The sequence below is a fragment of the Panthera pardus genome, unplaced genomic scaffold (assembly GCF_024362965.1).
Source record: "Panthera pardus isolate Hobbes unplaced genomic scaffold, ASM2436296v1 HiC_scaffold_17, whole genome shotgun sequence".
In the NCBI taxonomy this organism is placed as follows: Eukaryota; Metazoa; Chordata; class Mammalia; order Carnivora; family Felidae; genus Panthera; species Panthera pardus.
The window spans coordinates 52,686,576-52,711,546 of record NW_026526732.1 but is presented as its reverse complement, the minus strand read 5'-3'; the positions used below and the strand labels follow the sequence as shown (position 1 = coordinate 52,711,546).

At 37.8% G+C, this 24,971-nt stretch overlaps 1 protein-coding gene across 2 annotated transcripts in view; it reads left to right on the top strand.

The window, feature by feature from the left end:
• Window positions 1-24,971, top strand: part of FIG4 (FIG4 phosphoinositide 5-phosphatase) — a 130,924-nt gene that overhangs the window by 24,550 nt on the left and 81,403 nt on the right. For both annotated transcript variants that reach the window (XM_019443060.2, XM_019443061.2), the window contains exons 4-10: window positions 2,690-2,846; window positions 6,774-6,824; window positions 12,737-12,885; window positions 16,215-16,343; window positions 18,651-18,751; window positions 20,245-20,407; window positions 20,845-20,942. In XM_019443060.2, the coding sequence (XP_019298605.2) occupies window positions 2,690-2,846; window positions 6,774-6,824; window positions 12,737-12,885; window positions 16,215-16,343; window positions 18,651-18,751; window positions 20,245-20,407; window positions 20,845-20,942 (848 nt within the window). The remainder of the gene's footprint in view (window positions 1-2,689; window positions 2,847-6,773; window positions 6,825-12,736; window positions 12,886-16,214; window positions 16,344-18,650; window positions 18,752-20,244; window positions 20,408-20,844; window positions 20,943-24,971) is intronic.

The following is a 24,971-nucleotide window of genomic DNA, read 5'->3' as shown; positions in this document are numbered from 1 at the left end:
GACACAGACATTAGGTATTTGTCAATTCTAGAACAAAAAATTCATAGTATCAAATCCTAGCTCAGACGTTACAGAATATAACACTCAGAGAGAGAGAGATAGTGCAGGTGTGTGTGAGAACATGCACATGTACACATGAGAAAGTTTTGAAAGATAATTATGCTAGATATAAGATTCTTGGTTGACAGTTTTTTCTTTCTTTCAGTACTTTGAATATATTACCCTACAGCCTTGTGCCCTCCATCGTTTCTGATAGGAAGTCAGCTGTATGATAGTATCTGACTCTTGCTACCAGTGAGCTGGGGTGAGGGCAATGGGGACCCAGTATTCTTGACCAGTCATGCGGGGATAAAGTCTCTACAAGTAGGAGCTGGGGAGAAGAAGGAATTTCCCAATCTCAGCAGAGCTTACCTGGGAATAGAGCTCCTATAACACAGAGCTGGAGGGGAAGAGACATTCTGGTGGCCTGCACCTTCTGAGCAGAAACCTTGGCCTTAGACTGAGAACTGGGGAGAGAGGGAAAACACTATCCTCTTGGTTACACCTGCCCAGAGTTGATATCCATTCACACCAGACTGGGAGAGTGGTGTGAAAGGGAAGTAGGTTATGGTTCAGATGTCACACACTTGCTGTTCTTACCAAGGTTTAGTAGATTTTCTTGAATAAATATTTCTCCATTTGTTATATGCCATTAGAACAATTTCCAGAAACTTTAAAAGTTTTGTTTTGTTTTTATAAATTTTACCAGTTTTGTTTGTTTCACTGGAGAGAGGGTCTGCTGGTCTCCTCATTTTGCCATTTTGGAAATGACCCTTCCCCCCAAAGGGAGTTAGTTTTCACTCCCAAAGCAAAAGTTCTGGGAGCCAAAAAAAATTTAATCAAGACTATAGAATAAGTAGGGTGTTGCTAAGAACTTAGTGCTACTAAGCATAACACATATGGTCTTTAATCACCCATGTACAACATGTGCACTTCAATGATTTGACAGAAAATATAGTTTTATAATGCTCCAACTTTCAAGCTTAACTATCACAGGTGATACCTGTGGAAGATTGCATGAAGGATATGCAATTTACTGGATATATTGTTTGCTGAAACCCTCCACTTTTTTTGGGATCTGGCTCCACCTCTCCCTGTCCCATTGAAGTCACCTCATTATTGTATAAATGGCTTCCAATGCGGTGTTACTCTCTTCCTTGGCAACCATTGATTGGTCCAGGGCTGGGCACCCAATCCAAGTTGGGCCAGTGCACGTCCTTTCCTAGGAATTCTGGAATTGAACTTGATAAAAAAAAGTTGTTTTTTCCAGTGAAGCTTTTGGGCGTAAAACTTAGAGCTGTTAGCAGCTGTGTTTCCCACCACGTTTCCAGAGAGGTGGAGGGGGCTGGTCTGTGGAGGAGGCTAGTCTATATAGAGAGAGAAGAATGGAGCACATGTTCAGATCTTGACACTAGGTGTTTTTCGGAGGCCCAATCATATTGTTGCCCATTGGTGCCTTGGATCACCTCAGTACCCTTAATATAAATTTCTTTTTTTAAAGGTGGCTCCAGTTGGGTTTTGCTACTAGTAATCAAGAATCTATGAAGTTTATTCTTCCTTTTGAGTAACATGTCCCAAAGTATGTTCCTCAGAACTTATCCTTTGGTTAATTTATTTTTATTTTTATTTGTTTATTTATTTAAAAAATAAATGTTTATTCATTTTTGACAGAGAGAAAGATTGTGAGTGGGGGTCAGGGAGGGGAAAGAGAGAGGGGGACAGACGATCCAAAGCGGGCTCTTCACTGACAGCAGCAAGCCTGATGAGGGGCTCGAACTCACGAACTGTGAGATCATGACCTGAGCTGAAGTTGGATGCTCAAGTGACTGAGCCACCCAGGTGCCCTGGTTAATTTCTTTTTAAAAAAGAGGATGAGGTTCTTAATCTTTATCCCCCATCGAGATTCACAGGTGCATGTTAGCACAGTACTGTAAGTTTCTGAAAACTTACTTGGTTTTCTGTTTGCTTTTATGTACTTTTTACTAGTATATATATTGACTTAGTTTGCATATGTTTATAAATATGACATAAAAGTTACAGTCTTAGCCATTTTCAAGTGTACAGTATAATAATGTTAACTATACACATACCTTGTTGTGCAACAGATCTCTAGGACTTTTCATCTTGTGAAATGAAACTCTATACCTATTAAATAACCAACTCCCCTTAATCTTATGTATATTTTTGCTTAAAGCACATCAATCCTATTTGGAATGAGACTAAATACAAAAGAATGACTGAGATAAAATGGTTTAGAGTAGTATTTTTTAAGTGAGATATATGTCAGTATGGAGATTAATTATAATACCACTGAAAATTTGTATGGCTGTGAATCAGAAATAAAGTAGGAAATGTGTCAGAAAACTTCTGCCTTTTAAATATATATCTAGGGCGCCTGGGTGGCTCAGTCGGTTAAGCAGCTGACTTCAGCTCAGGTCATGATCTCATGGTCCGTGAATTCGAGCCCCGCATCGGGCTCTGTGCTGACAGCTCAGAGCCTGGAGCCTGTTTCAGATTCTGTGTCTCCCTCTCTCTAACCCTCCCCCATTCATGCTCTGCCTCTCTCTGTCTCAAAAATAAATAAATGTTAAATATATATCTAAAAGCATTACTAAGTGTAGGAAACTTTATCTTTCTTTTTGTTGCATAGGTTTTGTGAGGTTTCTAGAAGGCTATTATATTGTGTTAATAACTAAAAGGAGGAAGATGGCAGATATTGGAGGTCATGCAATATATAAGGTTGAAGATACAAATATGATCTATATACCCAACGATTCTGTACGAATTACTCATCCTGATGAAGCCCGGTATGTAGCAGTGGTAACTACTGTTTGTTGTTGTTGTTGTTTTTAAATGTGGTAGACCAACTAGGAAACAAAATACAGTCAAAATATTATAGGTATTATGTTAAAGATGCAAAATACTAGCTCAGAATTCTGTAGTTTTGTCCAAGGTCTATTATTAACCTCCGTTACAACAGTTGATTCAGGTGAGGATCAACAACAGCTACTAAAGGCATTAGGTGAAATGTTATTGAGGGAAGAATATTCACTCAGTCTCAACATCTACTCCATGAATCTTTTTATTTACAAAGAAAAAAAAAGAATGGCAAACATACTTAACCCAAATGTTCAAACTTAGCATCATGTGACAAAACTGACATTATCTGCCTCTCAGTGTGAAGCAATGGGAAGGACACAGATTACCTGCATAGTTTTCTTGCTAAAAATATATATGTATTTGTTTTTTTATGCTGTGCTCACCATGATGAGTGTGGTTCCTGTCTGTTGCCATATGACATTGTTACAGTGTTATTAACTACATTCCCTGTGCTGTACTTTTCATCCCTGTGATTTATTTTACAACTGGGAGTTTATACCCCTTAATCCTCTTCACCTGTTTCACCCATCCTCCAATCCAGCCCCCTCCCCTCTGGCAATATTTATCTTGAATCTGAGCATGAGGAAATAATCAGACAAACCCATCTTGTGGGACATTCTGTAAGACAACTGGCCTGAACTCTTTAAAGATGACAGTGTCATCAAAGACCGAAAAAGCCAGAGGACAGTTTTAGATTTTAGAACAGGCATGACAACCAGATGCAGCACATGAATATCTGTTGGATCCTGGATTAAAACGTATGTGTGCGTACACAGGTGTGTGCATTTACACACAGAGCTGCAAAGAACTTCATGTGCACAGTTTGTACGTGGATTATATACTAGGAGGTACTGAATCAATATTAAATTTTAAGTGTAAAAATGATATTCTTTTTTTTTAGGAGATTATCTTTGTTCATAATAGATATATACTAAAATATTTAGGAGTGAAGTGTCATCATGCCTGCTACTTACTGAAAATGCTTTAGGAAAATAAAACGTACTTGTGTATTTAAAAAGAGGGAATGTGCATGTGTGTGTTTAAGGAGAGAGATCTAACAGTGAATTCAAACGAAGGACATAATGGGATTTATTGTACTATTTTTCCTTCCAATTTTTCTGTAGACTTGAAATCTTTAAAACGTTTTGGAGGGAAATTAGCCTTGGGAGCCTTGGGAATGTGGGAAAAGGCTATTAATAAGTTGATAGAGAAAAGAGTTGATAATAAGTTGATAGAGAAAATAATAGAATTGATTTATCTTAATACATAAATTTATTTATTATGAACATAATAAAGGTTAAAATGGAACAAAGTTAGGCATGCTTATTTGTTTTTAAGTTTAAATTTTAGTTACACTCTATACTTTTATAGTGTTGTTCTAGATACATGAGCCAAAATTTAAAGGTGGTGTGGCTCTCTTGCTTAAGAACCTCTTAGTGGATTTTGGACTCTCATGATTCTGTCCTTGATGATATATGGAAATGGAGTTGTCAAAAAATTATTGGTTTCAGATTATTTACTTATTCAGATTAAATAAGAATTTAACAAAGTAGTCCTTTGTCTTATACTAACTGAAAAACATTATATCCTGCATATCTTACAGGAAGACATAGTATGTTGATTGAAAGTAAATTAGGTACTCCCAAAAGAAAACAAAAACACTGACTCAAAAAGATACATGCACCCCTATGTTTATTGCAACATTATCTACAGTAGCCAAGATGTGGAAGCAACTCAAGTATCCATCCATAGATGAATGGATAAATAAGATGTGGTGCATATGCGTGTACACACACACACACACACACACACACACACGCCATGGAATATTACTCAGCCATAAAGAGAATGAGCTCTTGTGATTCGTGACAATATGGGTAGACCTAGAAGGTGTTACACTAAGTAAAATAAGTCAGACAGAGAAAGATAAATGCCATGTGGATCTCATTTATATGTGGAATCTGAAAAACAATACAAATAACAAACCAAAACCAGAAACAGACTCATGAATACAGAGAACAAATTGGTGGTTGCCATAGGAGCAGAGGTGGGAGGATGGGTGAAATAGGTGAAGGGGATTGAGAAGTACAAGCTTCCAGTTATAAATAAGTCATGAAGATGAAAAGTATAGCATGGGGAATATAGTCAATAATATTGTAATAATGTTGTATCATGACAGATGGTAAGTACACTTAGCATAGTGAACATTGAGTAATGTACAGAATTGTCAAATCACCATGTTGTACACCTGAAACCAATATAACATTTTTGTCAACTATACTTCAGTAATAAATTTTTTTTAAAAAGTAAATCAGACCAGCACATGTGAATCTAAGGGGTGAGAAAAAGTTGAAGAGGTTATTACTTATAAACCTCATCTTTATGATTCTTTAGCCAGGAATGGTAAAACAAATTATGTTGTTCTATATAGTGATTTGACTGTCTTTAAAGAGTGAAATTACTGGGGCACCTGGGTGGCTCAGTCAGTTAAGTGTCTGACTTTGGCTCAGGGCACGATCTAGCAGTTTGTGAATTCAAGCCCCGCGTTAAGCTCTGTGCTGACAGCTCAGAGCCTGGAGCCTGCTTCAGATTCTGTCTCTCTCTCTGCCCCTCCCCAGCTCACACTCTGTCTCTCTCAAAAATAAATAAATTTTAAAAATAATTAAAAAATTAAAATTATTTATTAAAATAAAGAGTGAAATTACTGTAGGATTAATACTGTGTAGCAGTGGACATTATCCAGAGCAAGATACAATTATATTAATAGTTTGTTATAGGTAGGCTGAAGTAGTATTACTAGATAGGTAAAACTTGTAACGTATTTATAAAACTATATAATGCAATAAGTCACTTAAGTTAAAAGATTTGGTGGTGTGCCTGGCTGCCTCAGTTGGAAGAGCATGCAAGTCTTGATCTCTGAGTCATGAGTTTGAGCCCCATGTTGGGTGCAGAGATTACTAAAAAGTAAATAAATAAACTTAAAAAAAGACTTGGTAAAATATTAGGAAATACAAATACAGTACAACTCAACATTTTATACAAAATGAGAAGTAGAGGTTATCCCTGCAATGCATGGTTGTATCAGCACTAGAAAATTTTTCTGGAGCACTTCACTACATTAAAATATTTTGGGGAAAACTATGATCATCTCAATATTTGTAGAAAATATGCTTAACAAACTCAGTACCCGTTTGTGATCAAAAGTCTTTAAAAAGTTGAAAGAATTTGAAAAAATGTTAACATGTATTAATCCTGAGGGATAGATATGCAGATATTTTATTCTGTACGTTTGGTTTTTTTGTTTGTTTGTTTGTTTTGCAGTTGAAAAACTTTACAACTTAAAATCATGGTGACCACGAACATTTTTGCTTGTTTTCATTACTCTCCTCTCTCCAACCTCAAAGCATTTGCAAAGCACAAAATTGTAAAAAAAAGAACAGTATTTACTTCTGTCTTGCCCTGAGTCTAAGTGCCCCACATCTCAGTACATGACTCTCCCTCTCTGGCACAATCAGGGATGAGGAAGTGGTCAAACTATAAAGTTAAGGGTCTCTGAAGGGACAATCAACAGACTTAGAAATTGCTTCAGATGAAATTCCTACTGCAGCTATGGATTGAATTCCCCAGGGTTTTTAAAAAATATTTTATTTTTAAGTAATCTCTGCACCCATCATGGGACTTGAATTCACAGCCCCGAGATCAAGAGTTGCATGCTCTACCAATTGAGCCAGCCAGGTGGCCCCTGAATTCCTCAGTAGTAATGAGAGTATTCACAAATATAAATGTATATGTGAGTACAATTAAGCTATGCAAAATAATAGTATTATGTGAATGTAATATGCTTTTCTTTTTAGGTATCTACGAATCTTTCAAAATGTGGACCTATCTAGCAATTTTTACTTTAGGTAAGTCTAAACTTAGTTTTTCTCTTGTTAGTCACTTAAATGTTTATATTATTTTCCAGGAAGTAAAAACAAAATCAGAGGACACAATAGTACTTCCTTTATTTTTTTTTATTGGCCAAATTATTTCATTTAAAAACATAAAGGTACAGGTATTTCTTCCCTTTAAAAATCTTATAATTGAATATTGAATGGGCAAATTAAAGGGCAACTGTTCTCACTATAAACATCCTCTTGGTTTTAGGTGGAATTTTAATGAAATATTCTTATTTTGTAATTTTTAATTACAAAATGAAATTTGCATTCAGTTTCTAATACAGAGTTGTAACCATTTCACAGTTCAATGTTTAGTTAACCATCTAGCAAAATTAAAAACAAATTCAGGATAGGAAGAACTATTGCAATACCAAGATACTGCTAATGGCATTGTAAATTAATAGTTTTCCTGAAGAGGAATGTAGCATTAAGTATTTGTGAAAATATATCCTAAGAAAATAAATTAGGAGAGAAAATATTAATTCCTGTTTATAAAGGGACACTTATAGCTTCTCTGTTTATGATAGCCCCAAGCGAGCAAGCCAGCCAATGCAGGGACAACCCAAATACCAATAGTTGAACGACAGGCAAGTAAATTTTAACAGAGCATTGTGATAGAGTATTATACCACCACTGATGTGGCCAATATGTAGGCCTAGGAGATACAGAGTTATTGTGCTAAGTGGAAAATTCTTTCAGCTGTAATATCCAAACTAAAAAGGTAGAACACAAAATAGCATGCACCAAAAAGGACATGAGTGCTAAGGACTAAATGAGGGCCTAGAGTGTTGTAACTCCTGATGCCATGCACTGATGCATTATTTTAAATTTATTAAAAAAATTTTTTTTAACATTAGCCACTTTTTTTTGTTTATTTATTTATTTTGAGAAAGAGAGCACATGTAAGTGTGAGCCAGGGGAGGGGCAGAGAGAGAGGGAGAGAGAGAGAATCTCAAGCAGGCTCAGTGCTATCAGCACAGAGCCCACGTGGGGCTGGATCTCACAAACCGTGAGATCATGACCTGAGCTGAGATCAAGAGTTGGATGCTTAACTGAGCCACCCCAGCGCCCCTTTAAATTGTTTATACAGTTAACCACTTGTTTACCTATGAAATAAAGAAAAACGTGTTTACTATATAGAATGGGTTATGTCTTCATAAAACTGAAGGGAGTTCATTATTTTAACAGTAGTATATATTGAAGGGCTCCTAAAGAAAGAACTTTCACTTCCTCAAATGTTTATTGAATGTATATTTCCATTGTGTTTATCTCAGTCATCTGCCTCTCTGTCTTTGTTGCTTAATTTTATGTTTATAGCATCTGCAAGTTATCACTGCAACTTGGTGGTGCTGTTAGAAATGGTCCTCTGCTCCATGATTTCAACTTCGTTTGTATCCTGACACTGAGCTCTCTGGCCAAGTCATCCCATAAGTAAAATATGTTGGTTGAGGTTTTTGTGTCTGATAAGTAAGTTTAAAAAAGCATATACTACATTCTTAAGATTCGGCTGGAATAAAGCAGTTACTCTAACTAGGAAAAAATTGATTTTTAAAAGTTGAAAATCAACATCCCTCCCCCCCCCACCCCTGCGTGTATTGAGATATTACTGACATATATCATCTATAAGTTTAAGGTGTACAACGTGATGTTTAGATACACATAAATAGTATGACATAATTACCACAATAAGGTTAGTCAACACCTCCATCCCCTCACATAATTATGAGGGTGTGTGTGTGTGTTGAAAACATTCCAGATGTGCTCTTAACAAATTTTAGGTTGTAATTCATTACTGTTAATTACAGTTGCCATGCTATGCATTAGATGCCCAGATCTTTTTTGTCTTATAGCTGGGAGTTTGTACCGTGTGACCAGTACACAGCTTATTTGGCTTTTTTAGATTCTGCATAGAAGTGAGAACATATGGAAATAATCAGACTTATTTCACTTACTATACTGCCCTCAAGTTCCATCTATGTTGTTGCAAATAGCAGGATTTCTGTCTTTTATTTTTATGGTTGAGTGATACCTGTGTGTGTACGTGCACCATATCCTTTTTATCCATTTACCTATTTCTGGACTCTTAGGATGTTTCCATGTTTTGGCTATCATGAATAATGCTTCAGTCAACATGGGTATGCAGATATCTCTTAAGATGATGATTTAATTTCTTTTGGCTATATACTCATAAGTGGGAATACTGGATCATATGGCAGTTCTATTTTTTTCTTTTGAGAGACAGAGAGTGTGAGCAGAGGAGGGGCAGAGAGAGAGGGAGAGAGAGAATCCCAAGCAGGCTCTGTGCTGTCAATGCAGAGCCTGATGCAGGGCTCGAACTCACAGACCTTGAGATCATGACCTGAGCTGAAATCAAAAGTTGGATACTCAACCAACTGAGTACTCAGGCATCCCTGGTAGTTCTATTTTTAGTTTTTTAAGGAACTTCCATACAGTTTCTACAGTGACTGAACCAATTTACATTCCCACCAGCAGTGCACAAGTGTTCTTTTTTCTCCATAGCTTAACCAACACTTGTCTCTTGTCTTTTTGATAATAGCCATTATAGCAGATATGAGTTGCACTCTCATTGTGTTTTTAATTTGCATCCCTGATGTGATGTTGAACATTTTTTCATGTGTCTGTAGGGCATTTTCTTTGGGAAAATGCCTATTCAGGTCCTTTGCCCATTATTTAATTGGATTGTTTGGTTTTCGTTTTGGTGATTTGTGTTGTGTTTTTTTGTTTGGGTTTTTTTTTATTTTTTATTTTTTAATTTTTTGCTCTTGAGTTATATGAGTTCCGTATGTGCTTTGGATATTAACCCCTTACTAGATACATGGTTTATAAATATTTTCTCCCATTACATAGGTTGCCTTTTTATTTTGTTGATTTTTTTTTCTGTGCAGAAGCTTTTTGGTTTGCTGTAGTCCCACTTATTTATTTTTGCTTTTGTTGCCTGTTCTTTTGGTGTCATATCCATAAAAGCTTTGCTAAAACTAATGTCAAAGAGCTTTTCCCCTTTGTCTTCTTCTAGTAAGTTTACAGTTTGGGGTCTTACATTTAAGTCTTTAATCCATCTTGAGTTAGTTTTTGTGAGTGGTGTAAGACAAGAGTCCAACTTCATTGTTTGCATGTGGTTATCCAGTTTTCCCAGCACCATTTATTGAAGAGACTATCCTTTCTCCATGTGTCGTCTTGGCTCTCTTGTCAAATAGTTGACTCTGTATGCATGGGTTTCTTTCTGGGCTTTCAGTTCGATTCCACTGATCTACGTATGTGTCTGCTTTTATACCACACTACTTTGAATGTTGTAGCTTTGTAAAAAAGTTTGAAATCTGAAAGTGTGATGCCTCCATCTTTGTTCTTTCTTTTTTTTTTTTTTTTATTTTTTTTTTAATGTTTATTTATTTTTGAGACAGAGAGAGACAGAGCATGAACAGGGGAGGGTCAGAGAGAGGGAGACACGGAATCCGAAACAGGCTCCAGGCTCCGAGCTGTCAGCACAGAGCCCGACGCGGGGCTCGAACTCACGGACCACGAGATCGTGACCCGAGCCAAAGTCGGCTGCCCAACCGACTGAGCCACCCAGGCACCCCTCTTTGTTCTTTCTTAAGATTGCTTTGGCTATTGGTGGTCTTTTGTGGTTCCATACAAATTTTAGGATTGTTTGTTCTACCTCTGTGAAAAATGTCGTTGGAATTTTGATATGGATCTGTGGATGACTTTGGGTAGTATGGACATTTGAACAATATTAATTCTGATCTATGAACATGGGGAATCTTTCCATTTATTTGTATCTTCAGTTTATTTAATCAGTGTCTTACAATTTTTAGTGTAAGATCTTTCTCCTCCTTGGTTAAATTTATTCCTTCGTATTTTATTTTTTGATGCTATTGTAAATATGATTGAAAAACCAACTTCTTAATACAACTTTTATCCCTGAGATTAGATACTAGTAAAATTAATGGCTTCATCTAGCAAATGTAGTAAAATTGAATTTCACAAATGAAAAAAATAAATTTCAATCAAATTATATGAATAAATTATATTATTCATAAAGAAGAAATAATAATTGAAATAATTTGTGAGTCTTAAGACAAAATTGCAGCCATCTTTATGAATTTGGGTACACATGAATTCTAGATGACATTCTGTGCTAAAATATATAACTAGACATACTTTAAAAATTATTAATTATGTGAAATCAGAATTGTAAAATGGGTTTCTTATGGCCTCAAAGCCAAATTTTATTTGCAAAGACTGTGATAACTTTTTGGATGAGTATTACTCTTCTAAAACAAATTTTATCATAATGGCTTGTATTTTCTTTTTAAAACATTTTTTTAATATTTATTTATTTTTGAGATAGAGAGAGAGAGAGAGAGAGAATGGGGGAGGGACAGAGAGAGAGGGAGACACAGAATCCGAAGCAGCCTCCAGGCTTTAAGCTGTTAGCACAGAGCCTGACACGGATCTTGAACTCACTAATCATGAGATCATGACCTGAACTGAAGCTGGATGCCTAACTGACTGAGCCACCCAGATGCCCCTGTATTATTTTCTTATTCCTGTTTTATTATGAAGTCAGTTATGGAACTGCCACTAAAAATTAATAGAATTATTTTTGTTCATAGGTAAACTAGAGTACAGACCATGCACTATTGCGTAGATACTGTAACATCTATACAACTCTATTCAGATATGTATGAGAGTGTGACCTCTTTGCACAAGGCTGTGACGTTATACCGATCTCACTGTAAAGCAAAAAATGCACATTGCAAGTCAGTGAATGTTGGTTTCTCATATATTTCTAATTGTGCAAATGCCTAAGTCATGCAGTGATTTAAAAGGTTTTTTTTTAATGTTTATCTATTTTTGAGAGAGAAAGAGGGAGAGAGACAGAGCGTGAGTGAAGGAGGGACAGAGAGAGAGGGAGACATAGAATTTGAAGCAGGCTCCAGGCTTTGAGCTGTCAGCACAGAGCCCAATGCGGGGCTCAAACTCACCTACTGTGAGATCATGACCTCAGCTGAAGTCTGATGCTCAACTAACTGAGCTACCCAGGTGCCCTATTTTTTAATTGAAGCATAGTAGACATACAATATTATATTAGTTTCAGGTGTACAACATAATGAATTGACAATTCTGCTTATTACTCAGTGTTCATCATGGTAAGTATAGTCATCATCTGTCATCATACAACATCATTACAATATTATTGACTATATTCCCTATGCTGTGCTTTTCATCCCTGTGATTTACTTACTTTATAATTTTAAGCTTGTGCCCCTTAATCCCCTTTATCTCTTTTGCCCATCTTGCATTCTTGCCTCACTGGCAATGACCAGTTCTCTGCACTTATGAGTCTGTTTCTGTTTTTGTTTGTGTTGTTTTTTAGATTCCACATTTGAGTGAAATCATACAGTATTTCTCTTTATCTGTCTGACTTATATCACTTAGTGTAATGCCCTCTAAGTCCATCTTTGTTGTTGCAAATGACAAGAGCTCATTCTTTTTTATTGTTTTCAGTGGACGCTTAGGTTGCCTCCATATTTATATATTGGCTATTGTAGATAATGCTGCAATAAACATAGGGGAGCATATATCTTTTCAAATTAGTGTTTTTGTTTTCATTGGGTAAATACCCAGAAGTGGGATTACTGGCTTGAAAGTATTTCTGTTTTTAATTTTTTTAGGGATGCAGTGATTTTTAAATTTCCAGTTACATTCATGGTTTTATAGTGCTTGCTTGAATAGCATCGCTTCCAAGTAACAGAACAGGTGCTAATATAGTTGACAGTTTTTGATTCCATATAGGAGCCAAGACTGAAATATGTTTTGCTTTTATAATTCTTACTAAGTTTCAGTTATGTTCTTAGTTACAGCTATGATTTGTCCCACTCACTTCAATATAATCTCACTGTCTTGCGAATGCCCCTGGAGATGTTAAAGTCAGAAACAACCCAGACTCGCCAGGAGAGTTTCGACATCTTTGAAGATGAAGGATTAATTACACAGGGTGGAAGTGGTAGGTGGTTTTCAGCACATCTAACGCATGTTAATACGGCATCCGTGAAATGGCATCTCATGAAATTAACTCACATTTCCCTCATATTTCCCTATCCCTTATTGTTCTTTGTCCTTACATGAGGTTGTTCCAGATACATGAACTTAACCAGTTCATTTTTGGAGAGACCGTTAATCATGATGTGATTTCATTTGTGGGCCAGCCAGAAAATTGTGTGCTGACATTTCCTAGGAAATTTCCATGTACTTTTAATGGAATACATTTTAGGTCTAGACTTGTGGTGAAGTTTGAAAGGGAAATTGGTTTTTTTGAATATTGGAGAATACACCACTATTTTACTTCTTGGAGAGTTTTGGAAAAAATTCATCATGGGTTATCTGTTATGTCCTAGACATTTGCTGCAGTATCTCTGATTCTCATAAAAACTCTTCTCAGTAGATATGATGCCACTTTTAAAGAAATAAATACTAAGTGGAAAACCTAGGTGTAGAGATTAAGATCACATGGCCAGTGTGCTGAGGAACCAGTACAGCATATCAAAAACTGTTCTTATTTTGATTGGTCCCAGCTTGACCCAAGAGTCAAGCAAGACAGGCCTTTTCATTTTATTTTTATTTTTTTTCAATATATGAAGTTTACTGTCAAATTGGTTTCCATACAACACCCAGTGCTCATCCCAAAAGGTGCCCTCCTCACTACCCATCACCCACACTCCCCTCCCTCCTATCCCCCATCAACCCTCAGTTTGTTCTCAGTTTTTAAGAGTCTCTTATGCTTTGGCTCTCTTCCACTCTAACCTCTTTTTTTTTTTTTTCTTTTTTTCTTTTTTTTTTTTTCTTCTCCCCCATGGGTTTCTGTTAAGTTTCTCAGGATCCACATAAGAGTGAAATCATATGGTATCAAGACAGGCCTTTTTATGTCAGGGCCACTGGAGGATCACTGCAGGACCACATGTGACTAGTCTAGGGTCACCCTGGAAATCCTAGACCAACTGGTCACACAACAGAATTGGTACCTTTATCCCTGGATTTTTGGGTTGGTCTAGAACTCTAAAGCCAGGGGCACAGCTAAAGTGAATATTGTGAAGGAATCATTTCAGGCTTAAAGTAGTTTAGCTGAATTGGATTTACTATGGAGACATAGTAAGTCAATGGTGTCTTGGTCACCTTGCTCTGTGCAACTTAAATAATGGTGATGAAGATGTGGGTGGAGAGGTAGAATGTAATCTAAAGTTGCAGAAAGTTTGTCCTTGCAGGACACTCAAGAAGAGGCTGTGCCCTATTAACATTTTGCCAAAGGTTCTTGTTCACTCTAAGTAGACTTAGAGCGTTACTTAAACTGGATATCATCCCTGGCATTGCCCTTGACTATTATTAACCTATTAGATTGACTGTCTTATACTGAGGCCAAACTCAGTACACCCCACGTACCTCAGAACATCCAGACCACATAAATTTGCCCTGGTTCAGACTCCCAAATTGTAACCTATACTGCCAGACACAGGTGGAGGATAAGGCAATGTGTGCCTGAATATTTGTTTGTATCATTTCTTCTAAATACCAAGCTTCGTAATAGAAAAGCTAAAGTATTACTAAATTTGCACTGTCATCCTAAATATGAATTTGAATATTTGTTCTGGAATCCTAATTAAGCCTCTAAAAGCCACTTAATTTTTTTACTCTCTCTAGAGCAGTTCTACTTGGCAGATATGAATAACATTGTGTATTAGGTTTTCATAGCTGCTATAACAAATTACCACAAACTTAGTGGCTTGAAACTATACAAATGTACTATGTTACAGAAGTCAGAAGTTCCAAATAGGTATCAGTGGACTAAAATTAGGGTGTTGGCAGGGTTGCGTTCCTTTTTTGACACCCTGGAGAAAATCCATTTTCTTGCCATTTCCGTGTTCTAGAGGCTGCCCACATTCCTTGGTTTGGGGTCCCTTCCGTGTTCAAAGCCAACAATGGCCAGTGAGGTTTTTTTCCTACGTTACGTCACTCTGACATTCACATTCTTGCTTTCCTCTTTTCCTTACCATGACCCTGTGATCACATTGGGCTCACCTAGATAATCCAAAATAATCTCCCCATCTCAGAGTCATCTAATTAACAACCTGAATGCCATCTGAATTTCAATTTCTCCTTGTCATGTAACATAACATATTCACATGTTCTGGTGATTAGGACATACACATCTTTTGGTGGGTACACTATTCTCTTACCACAGAGGGGGAAGCTGATAGGAAACAGAGAGTAAGGGTAGAAGGTATGGGGTAGGTAGAAAACAAAAACAATAATACATTTTTTAAAAAGTCTCTACTCTGTCAGGCAGTGTATTAGTTACTTTGGGTATGTTAATTTAATCTGAACATATCTCTGAGGTGAGTAGTAGTATCATCATTTCACAGTTCAGAAATGTTTAAGCAACTCACCAGAAGTCACAGAGTCTGGTAGGTGGCAAAGACTGGACTCTAGTTCATGTGTGTACTATTCATGCTTTGCGTAAAGCATTGAAAGGGCAGAGAAGATTTAGTTTTTATGAATCAAACCAAGTGTATTTGTCGTAGTATATAAACACTCTTAACATACCATGTTTTGAGAAGGAAAATAGCCTGCTACCCAGAACTTTTTAGTCTTTTAAGCCATTATCTTTTAACTATACTTATTTCTTATGCTGTACTTTATGTAAGTTTTATAAAACTTGTTGGTGTTTAATAAATGTATCTGGATATGCTGAAATCATGTTTGATGAAATTAATTTCTTCACAAAGAAAAAACCTGATGTGATAATAGCTATATCACTTATGGAAGTATCAGTAAGGCACCAGTCTGGTTCAAAGCACTTTATGTGTATTTCCAACTTATTTCATCTTTACAACAACCACATGACACAGGTACGATTGAGGAAGCAGAGGCATTGAGATAGTAAGTAACGCTCTTCGTCACACCTGTCATCCTGCTGATGAGAGGCAGAGCCAGTATTTGGACCCCGGCTGCCTGACCCCAGAGCAATGCTTCCAGCCAGCTTAAGTGCTGTCTCTTGGCCTTAGTCAAGTATTTGTACATGTGTCCTTAATTTCCCTATTGTTTTCCTTTCTCTTAGGTTAAAAGCTCTCACAAATCAGAAAAAATGTGTTTATTCTTTTACTTTATACAGGACCAGCACAGTTCTGTGCTGTTCTGAGTGATGACGTGAATTATATCCACTGAAAATGGCAGTGCTATTAACCAGGCATTTTATTTTGAAGTTAAAAACTTAAGAACTCAAAAATGAGCGGAGCGTTGACCCATTTCCTTATCTTTCTGATACCAAGTTTTATTTTTCAGGAGTATTTGGGATCTGCAGTGAGCCTTATATGAAGTATGTGTGGAACGGTGAACTTCTGGATATAATTAAGAATACTGTGCATCGTGACTGGCTGTTGTATATTATTCATGGGTTCTGTGGACAGTCAAGTATCCTTTTTCAAAAAAACTAAGATATATATTATTAAACTTATGCTGTGTCAATTTGTAGGAAACCATATATGAATTATAAGATTATATTTACCATTCTGTGCACCCAGCAGGAAAACTTGCCCATGATACCGGGTAGTGGAAATACAGAGGAATGCAATCCATTTGAACAGGTCTATTTTGTACACAAAAGGATAAACAACAGGGAAGAAAATGCTGCATGCACAGTAAGGGATATAGGCAGTAAGTATCATTCTTATTTGAGAGGAGGAACAGAATCACTGACAGGTGGGGAGGATGGGGCAGGCTTGGCCTGGGCTCTAAACAAAAGTCAGACCTTAGCAGCAAGCAAGGAGTGAGCACACAGGTGGGGGGGAAGCATCATGAGCGTAGGGGTAGAGAAAGTCATGGGAGTAGTTTCATTCTGCATGTAAAATCCCTGGGAGGTACAATGTCATGGGTAGTGGGGAGTCAGATTGCCGGTCACCAGACTGCTTTGCTGGTCAGACTAAGTAAGCATTTTGGGTTTGGTACCTGAATTTTGGAAAGCTTTTTCAAGAGGGTAATGTAGATAGGAGTACTTAGGAGGGTTGAGTTGACATCTGTTTTCAAGCTGGATTAAGAAAAATGAGACTAGAACAGGGACATGAGTTAGGAAGACGTTGCAGTGGTTCAGGCATAATGTCCTAAAAGCCTGGATTGGGAAGGGACATAACAGATTAAGTAGAAGTAGGTTGAACCTTGGGTTAAGCTGATTTCGAGTTCAATGTTACAAATATTTTTTTTCCTTTTACTTAATTTCTAGCTATGGTTGAAACCTTTCAAGAGAGTGCTATCATGCTCCGAGGTTTAGAAAGGCAGTGTATACTTTCTAGGAGTGGTATTTAGGTTTTTCCTGTCCCTTTTCGATATCATGTAGGGCATTTGTACACTTAGCTTATTTTCCGGTTGACATTCTTGTGCCTTGGTTTTTTTTTTTAAGACCTAGAGTGAAAACTTTAAAGGACTTTTTTGTTTTGAGACCATTCAGTGGGTAAATGTAATTAATTAATATTCCTTCTTGCACCAGAGCATTCAGGAGGAGTGGGATCCAGGGGTATATCTAGAGAGGTTAGCCTTAAAGGCAGCCGGTGGTGCCTTCTTGATGGCAAATGAGGGAAGAAGGGAGGCTAGCTGAGGACATAGAGGAGGTTTGAAATGGGAATGAGTGAGATTTATGTGCGACACTTGAGATCATTACTTTATAATCATTTTCAAGCAGTGAGTAGTATTATCTGCTTGGTGTATTCACTGAATAATGAGATTTGGCTCCAAATTACTTTCTCTGTTTCCCAAAGTGAAATCTACCTGGAAAGAACACAAGGTTTTCACCACCAAGAGCGCAAAAAGGAATGTGCCACAGTTTCTAAAGGCATTTTCTAAAAGGTAGTTCCAAACTTTTGTATTGCCAAGAGCTAACTCAGGGCCAGGCATATATTAAGCACAGTAAAAATGTTTATGTTTTTAGAATAAGGAATAGCACCATGGATTATAATTTTAAAGCCCATTAGTTTAGATGATGAATCTAGTTTCCTCATTATCAAGCATGTAATAAATTTTGGAAGTCTTTATAATAAAAGGAATTGCTATCTATTCAGCATTTGCCATAGGACAGGCACTGGTTTACACACATTACCTAGCCTAGTCCTCCCAACCATCTAATAAAGTTAGTTACTTTGTTAGTACTCACACCACTTTACAGAAGATGGAACTGAGGCTCAGAAAGTTAAATAAGGTGACATAAGCTGTATAGACGTTAAACAGTTCACAGTGTTTAGTTTTTGCAGTTAGGTGACAAATTTGGGTAGCATTTATAGCATTAAGCATTTACTGTATTGAACTTATCCATCCCCTAAGTATCATATATTGCTTCATAGTTTAAACCCCCTGTTAAGTGAGATATGCTCTCTTTGAGAAGTATATGATCTCTGAAGACTAAGGAAGGATTAGTTGTACCTGTTGACATCCTTTAGCTGGCTGTAAGGTGAGACCAGATCTTCCCTTGGCCACTAACCCTATACCTGATTACCGTTTCCTCTAGAATTCATGGAAACCACTCCTTAGGTAGGCCTGTTTTTGCTTTAATACCTGCATAACTTGGAGGAACCGTTAGACCCAATGCTATTCCATTCTTGGGTGGAGCTTTTTGGTTTTGTTTAACCTTCTGGACAAGGTATGTTTAAGTGCATATTGAAGGTATAATGATTCTCTTGGTTTGGTGTGACCGTTCGGTATGAATGCTCTGACAGCTTTAACTCGATTTCTAAGAGCTGTTGATCTATGGACGACCAGTCTATGTCACTCTAATAGCTAGAAGATCCAGTAAATTTGCCGGGACCCGCTTTCTCAAGAGAGGCGCAAACTGTGAGGTAAGATGGAGAAGCAACAGTGCTGCTGACATTTTCACCTTTCACATCTGCTTTGCTTTCAGAGGAAGCAAAGTGGAATTCTAGAAGATGGCATTTGTTAGTTTGAGACATGATCAAGAGAATAATTAATTCCCCAGAGTGTCTGAAACTTGGGAAATATGACTAATATATACAGATGTTCTGGAAAATCAGCTATCTTAGAGCAAGTTATGCAATGCCTTGGGGAGTTGTGACAAGTCTAACGTTGTGGACAATGAGCCATTTCAGTAATATATGACAAAATGTAGTGCATATTTAGTGTAAAGACTAAAATAGCAAAGCTCCTCCATCTGAGGAATAAGTGGAGGGGAGCACTTGCTGGAAATGCATCTTTTTAAAAAATATTTTTTAATGTTTATTCATTTTTGAGAGAAAGACACACAGAGCATGAGTGGGGGAGGAGCAGAGACAGAGGGAGACACAGAATCCGAGGCAGGCTCCAAGCTCTGAGCTGTCAGCACAGAGCCGGGTGTGGGGCCCGAGCCCATGAATTGGGAGATCATGACCTGAGCTGAAGTCCGCACTTAACTAACTGAGCCACCCAGGTGCCCCGGAAATGCCTCCCTGATGAGAAGACAAAGTAGAGCAAGGCATGGAAACCCTTAATTCCACTCCCTCTGCTTTAGGTTGGCTCAAGGGAGGCTCCTTATTCAGCTCACCCCTGGAAAATAACCACAACAGAAATTCCGTCCTGCCATCAGTCATGTAATCCCCTCTGAGTGTTTCATCTCCATTTGCAGTAGACAGCTTGAGTCTTATGCAGATGTGTGTTTGAGTAGACAGATTGAGTGAGACACTGGGCTTTAATCCAGGGCAAAAATAGCAACATTGTTCTTAAAATTATATCAACACAATGAAAATATTTATAACTGGTGCTCTAAGAAAAATTGGAATTTTGCTATGTTACTTACTTTTGAATATTTTAAGGATAATCAAACAGACATGAAAATTATTCTTCGTCATATCCTTATATACTTTTACAAGTAAAGCGAACTCAAGAACTTTTTTTTTTTTTTTTTTTTTTTTTGCTTCTTTCCATCAGGCATTATTTGAATCTCACTGTTTTGTCCCTTCCATTCCTCCCCGGTCTTCAGAACTAAAGTTTTATATTCTGCTGGTCTTGCTGACCTCCAGTATAATTTCATGTAATTGTTTTCCTTTTCTGTCCCTCTCTGCCATTTATATCACTCAGGCTGTTCTCTGTCTGCTACTTGTATTATTAGCTATTTAATTTGATTTTTTCCTAATCTATTCTCGGCTATTTTTAATTGCCTTTTTTGTTGTTGCATTTTAATGGCTTTCCTTTTCTAATGTGCACATTGAATATTGATCAACATTTACCTCTTTAAAATGTTCTAAAATGGGAATTATAATTTCATTATATACTTGGAAATTTGTTCCATTAAAAAATTCTGAGAACATAAAATATCTTTAAATGCCACCTTTCTTTCCAGGGCGATGTTGCAAATGAAGTGGAGACTGAACAAATACTCTGTGATGCTTCTGTGATGTCTTTTACTGCAGGAAGTTATTCTTCTTATGTACAAGTTAGAGGATCAGTGCCTTTATACTGGTCTCAGGACATTTCAACTATGATGCCTAAACCACCTATTACGTGTACGTGGAACAATCTTTTTAATAGTAACCCTTTTTTTAACCCACATTTAGAGATGATGAACAGAAATCTCATAAATTCTTAGATTTTAACCAAGTTTTGCTACTGGAAGGTAGATAATTTAGAAGAAGGACATCTGTTATTTTTATTCAATAACTTTATAAGTTTTCTTTAATTTTGACTGCTAGTAAATTGTATTTTACTTCAGAAATGTAAGAATCAGTCAAATTCAATAAATACGTGTAGAAGGAGTGTCTGATAAGCTCAAGAGGAATTTGGGAAGTGAAACTACTAGATTAATTGAATTAATTAATTGAAACTACTAGTTGTATTGCATTTTTTAAACATTAAAAAACAAAACCAAGCCCTATGCGTCTTTATTCTTGCTTTATAATTTTTATTTTGGTATTTATTTATTCATCCTTTTTATCCCCCTCAGTGGATCAGGCAGATCCGTTTGCACACGTGGCTGCCCTTCACTTTGACCAGATGCTTCAAAGGTTTGGCTCCCCCATCATCATCTTGAATTTAGTGAAGGTATGGTGTGCTCATCTGTTTGCTTAGGAAATTCAGTCACACCAGAAAAATCTTTCCTTGGCACAAAGGGGTTTAACAAGCTTGCTTTATAGACTTTCTGTGTTGTGACAGAGCACTGTGTCTGATTGTCGAAGGCATTGTCCTTTGGCCTTAGATTCTGTGTGGCCTCTTCCCTGGGTAACTGGGAGAATCAGCAGTATGTCTTCAAGGGAAGAGGGTGGTGCTGTCTGCCCGTCTTCTGAGTTTCCAGGACAGATTGGAGAAGGAAGCATGGAGATCACACAGTCACAGCCTAGTCTTGATACACCCCATTCCCTAGACAATCCAGAGATCTCTTAGGAAAGCTAATATGTAGTAGTAGGGTCTAAAGGCTAGATTCGGAAATTGGGGTACTACTGTGGTTCAAGGACCAGGTGGACAAAGTGGTGGCATGGCCTTACAGTTCTGTGCTTCCTTGTGAGAGGCGTCTGGGCAACATACCTCGTGTATATAAGTAGGCACTCAGGTCATTAGCCTAGGATGGACAGCAGGGAGAGCAGGTAATAAATTGTATCTATATCTGTTGCATTGAAAGAATCTCAGTCCACAGCCACGAAGACACCGAAAGCATGAAGAGCAAGGGTTTTGTTATGGTCACAGCAGTGGCCAACAACTTAGTAGTGTCTGAGGTTATTCTGAGAGGTTGATTAAGAAATGTTCATTTAATCAACACCAAGGAATCCTGTGTCCATTTAGTTCATTATTTAACAAGTATTCTTGAAGGTTTCCTTTGTGCCAAGGCAGTCACAGAAACAATTCCTGCCTTCACAGAGCTAATAGTCTAATGGAGGAGATGGTGAAGTAATGCAGAGGTACCGAGACAGACTAAACGGTGCTATGAGAGCTTATAATGGGAGAGAAGTTTCCCCCAAGGAGATGATGAGTCAGCACAGACTGAAGGAAGAGGCATTAACTAGGCCAAGAAGAGAGGGAGTAATATTCAACTCAGAACAGCAGGTACCACGGCCCTGGGTCGGATATGGTACCTTTGAGGAAGGGAAGGCCTTATGGCAGGGGCCTTGCTGATGAGGACCAGAGAGCCTGTTGTGAGATGAGGCTGAAGAGATAGTTCTGGCCAGACCATGCAGAGCATTGTAGGGTCTGTTGATGAGTGTGGTCTTTATCCTGGGAGTGTAATGGAAAACCATTGAAGGTTTTGCATGATTGCGAGGATTGTGGTCTGATGTATATTTTGAAAAGGTCATCCTGACCTCAACAAAGAGAACATGTAGATTGGCACAAGGTTAAAGAATATGTTGGAAGGCCACATAGGAGGTTATTCTAGTTATCCAGGAAAGGGGTGACCCTGGTTTAAACCAGGGTGGTATGGTAGAGCTGAGGAGAAGTGTATGGAAGCAGTAGACTCGGTGATGGGCTAGATTTAAGATGAGGGAGAGGTAGATGTCAGGTTTGATCCCTGGGCTTCTGGTTACTCAGGTGGATGGATGGTGATGCCATTCACCAAAATAGGGAACGCTGGCTCTTCTTCATGGTATACAAAGTCCGTACAATATGGTTAGAAGCTATGGCTAAATGGACATTCAGTCTATGATGTTTGAAGTAATTCTGTATTAAATACGCAGATTCAAAAATAACATCTGATACATGTGATTGTAAAGTGTGCTTACCCAGGTTTCTCAAATGTACATTTATTAGCAAAATATATTTGTTAATATTTAAAGGTTAATCAGGGGACTTAAAAAATTGTACTCGTTCATCATTCCATTGTCCTAAAAATCCTGACAATAATTAGAGATAAGTAGAAAATAGTTTGGAGATTAAGTCGCTATTTTGTGGAATAGAAAAAAGTTTTTTGTTGTTTTTGCTGTTAGTTATTTTATTCATACGTTAAAAGATGTTTATTCAGTTCATTTGGAAAAAGTACTAATTTGTGATTAGAGTCAAAGAATGCAATTGTGTGTATTGAATGATACTGAAGGATATTCCCTTTTTTTAAAAGTTTATTTATTTATTTAGAGAGAGAAAAAGAGCGTGTGCACAGGGGAGGGGCAGAGAGAGAGAGGGGGAGAGAGAATCCCAAGCAGGCTCTGCACTGTCAGCACAGAGCCCGATGTGGGGTTCGATCCCACGAACCCATGAGATCATGACCTGAGCTGAAATCAAGAGTCAGCCACCCAGTCAGCCGCACCCCAGGATGTTCACTCTTTATTCTGCCTCTGTATGAAGTCACTAAAATGAAATGCTTTTCTTGATTTCTTTTCTTTTTTACCCTGTGTTGTAATCCCACCCCTACCCCACCTTCCCTAGTTGTGGAAGTTTGAGGTGCTGGTTGACATTTTGTAGCAATCCATGCACGGTCAGTACCACTACTGAGGAATCAATAGGAAGTCAACCTGGAATCAAGCACTGAACGTGTTTAGTCTGGGGGCCGTGGGTGACAGGCAGTGGGGGAGTCTCTGACTTCTTGAAGTGATACTTAAAATCACTTACATTTGTGACGTTTTCATCTGGTTGTAATAGGACTCTGCGACCCAAAGGAGGTTGACTAAACCCACTACCACTAATCCACGATGGACAGACAAGGCATAAAGCAGATTCTTTTTACATGGAGATGATCTAAGGTTGATTAAATAACCTTTTCTCTCCCTCTCATAAAATGTCAGATTTGATCAAAAAATTTCAAAAAGGTTTTGTTTCCCTAGTTGATTCAAAGTGCTTCTGAGAAAAATTCCAGATACATAATTTAATTTTCTCGGATGTAAACAGCTAAATACATGTTCATCCTAAACTGATTTAACACTGTTCTTAATCAACTCTTTTCTAATTCCTCCATTTGACTTTTTCAGCTGTGCAGAAGAGATACCCTTTTTGTTTCCACAGTGGCTATCTAATTACATTCATGACAATTAATAACTACTACCGTGACTGAAAACAGCAGAGACCCATTTTGATGCCAGCGATAGTGCCTCGACACCAAGTTGGTGTCACTGTCACTGAATTGTTTTTCTTTGTTTCTAAGTGAAGTCCTGATCAGGATAACAATAAAAATGGCTGATTGTTATTCATAGTTCTCACATGACAGTTACTCTGATAAGAGATTACTGTGTTTTATCTCTTTTAAACCTCACATCATCGCTGTAAGGGAGATACTATTGTTACCCCATTTTATAGATGAAGAAATAGAGGCCCTGGAAAGGTGAGAACCTTGCCCAAGGCTATGTGGCTAGCAGGCAGCTGAGCCAGCATTCCAGCCACAGAGCTGTACTGGAACACACTAGCCTCTCTCCTTTTTTTAAAAAAAATTTTTTAATGTTTATTTTTTAAGAGAGAGAGAGAGACAGAGATAGAGAGCAAGTGGGAGAGGAACAGAGAGAGAGAGAGAGGGAGACACAGCATCTGAAGCAGGCTTCAGGCTCTGAGCTGTCAGCACAGAGCCTGACGTGGGGTTCGAACCCATGAACCCTGAGATCACGACCTGAGCTGAAGTCGGATGCTTAACCGACTGAGCCACCCAGGCACCCCTGCATTAATGTCTCTTAAATGAGAGGCATGTAATATGTAAGGAGGTACAGCAGGCAGGGAGGCAGAAGGTAAGATTTGGTCCATGAACACCTCTCAACTTCAGTTCAACCACAGTGTTGAAAGGGGAGAAAGTGCCTCGCTTGGCTACCTCACAGGGTGTTTAAGAGTCAAATTTAGAAACACATGTAGGTTGCAAAACACTCTCAGCCAGTTTAGAGATTATGCATCCAGACCTAGTGGATTTCTGTCTTGTCCTTAGCGGGCTGGAGTTCAGGGTTTCGTTCTTCTGGTCCTTGGGGAGTTCTTTTCTGACAGAGTGGGGTGTAGAGGGTGGAGACGAGGCCTGGGAGGGTGAACCGAGCATCTTGGAGCTGCAGGAGGTTATTAAAAAAAAATCTCATCTCCTTGAATTTTTGAAGCTAATTATCTGTTGACTTTAATTCAATGAAGTATTTATTTCTTTGAATTTATATTATTTTTATTTTAGGCTTTTTTCCCCAGTATATT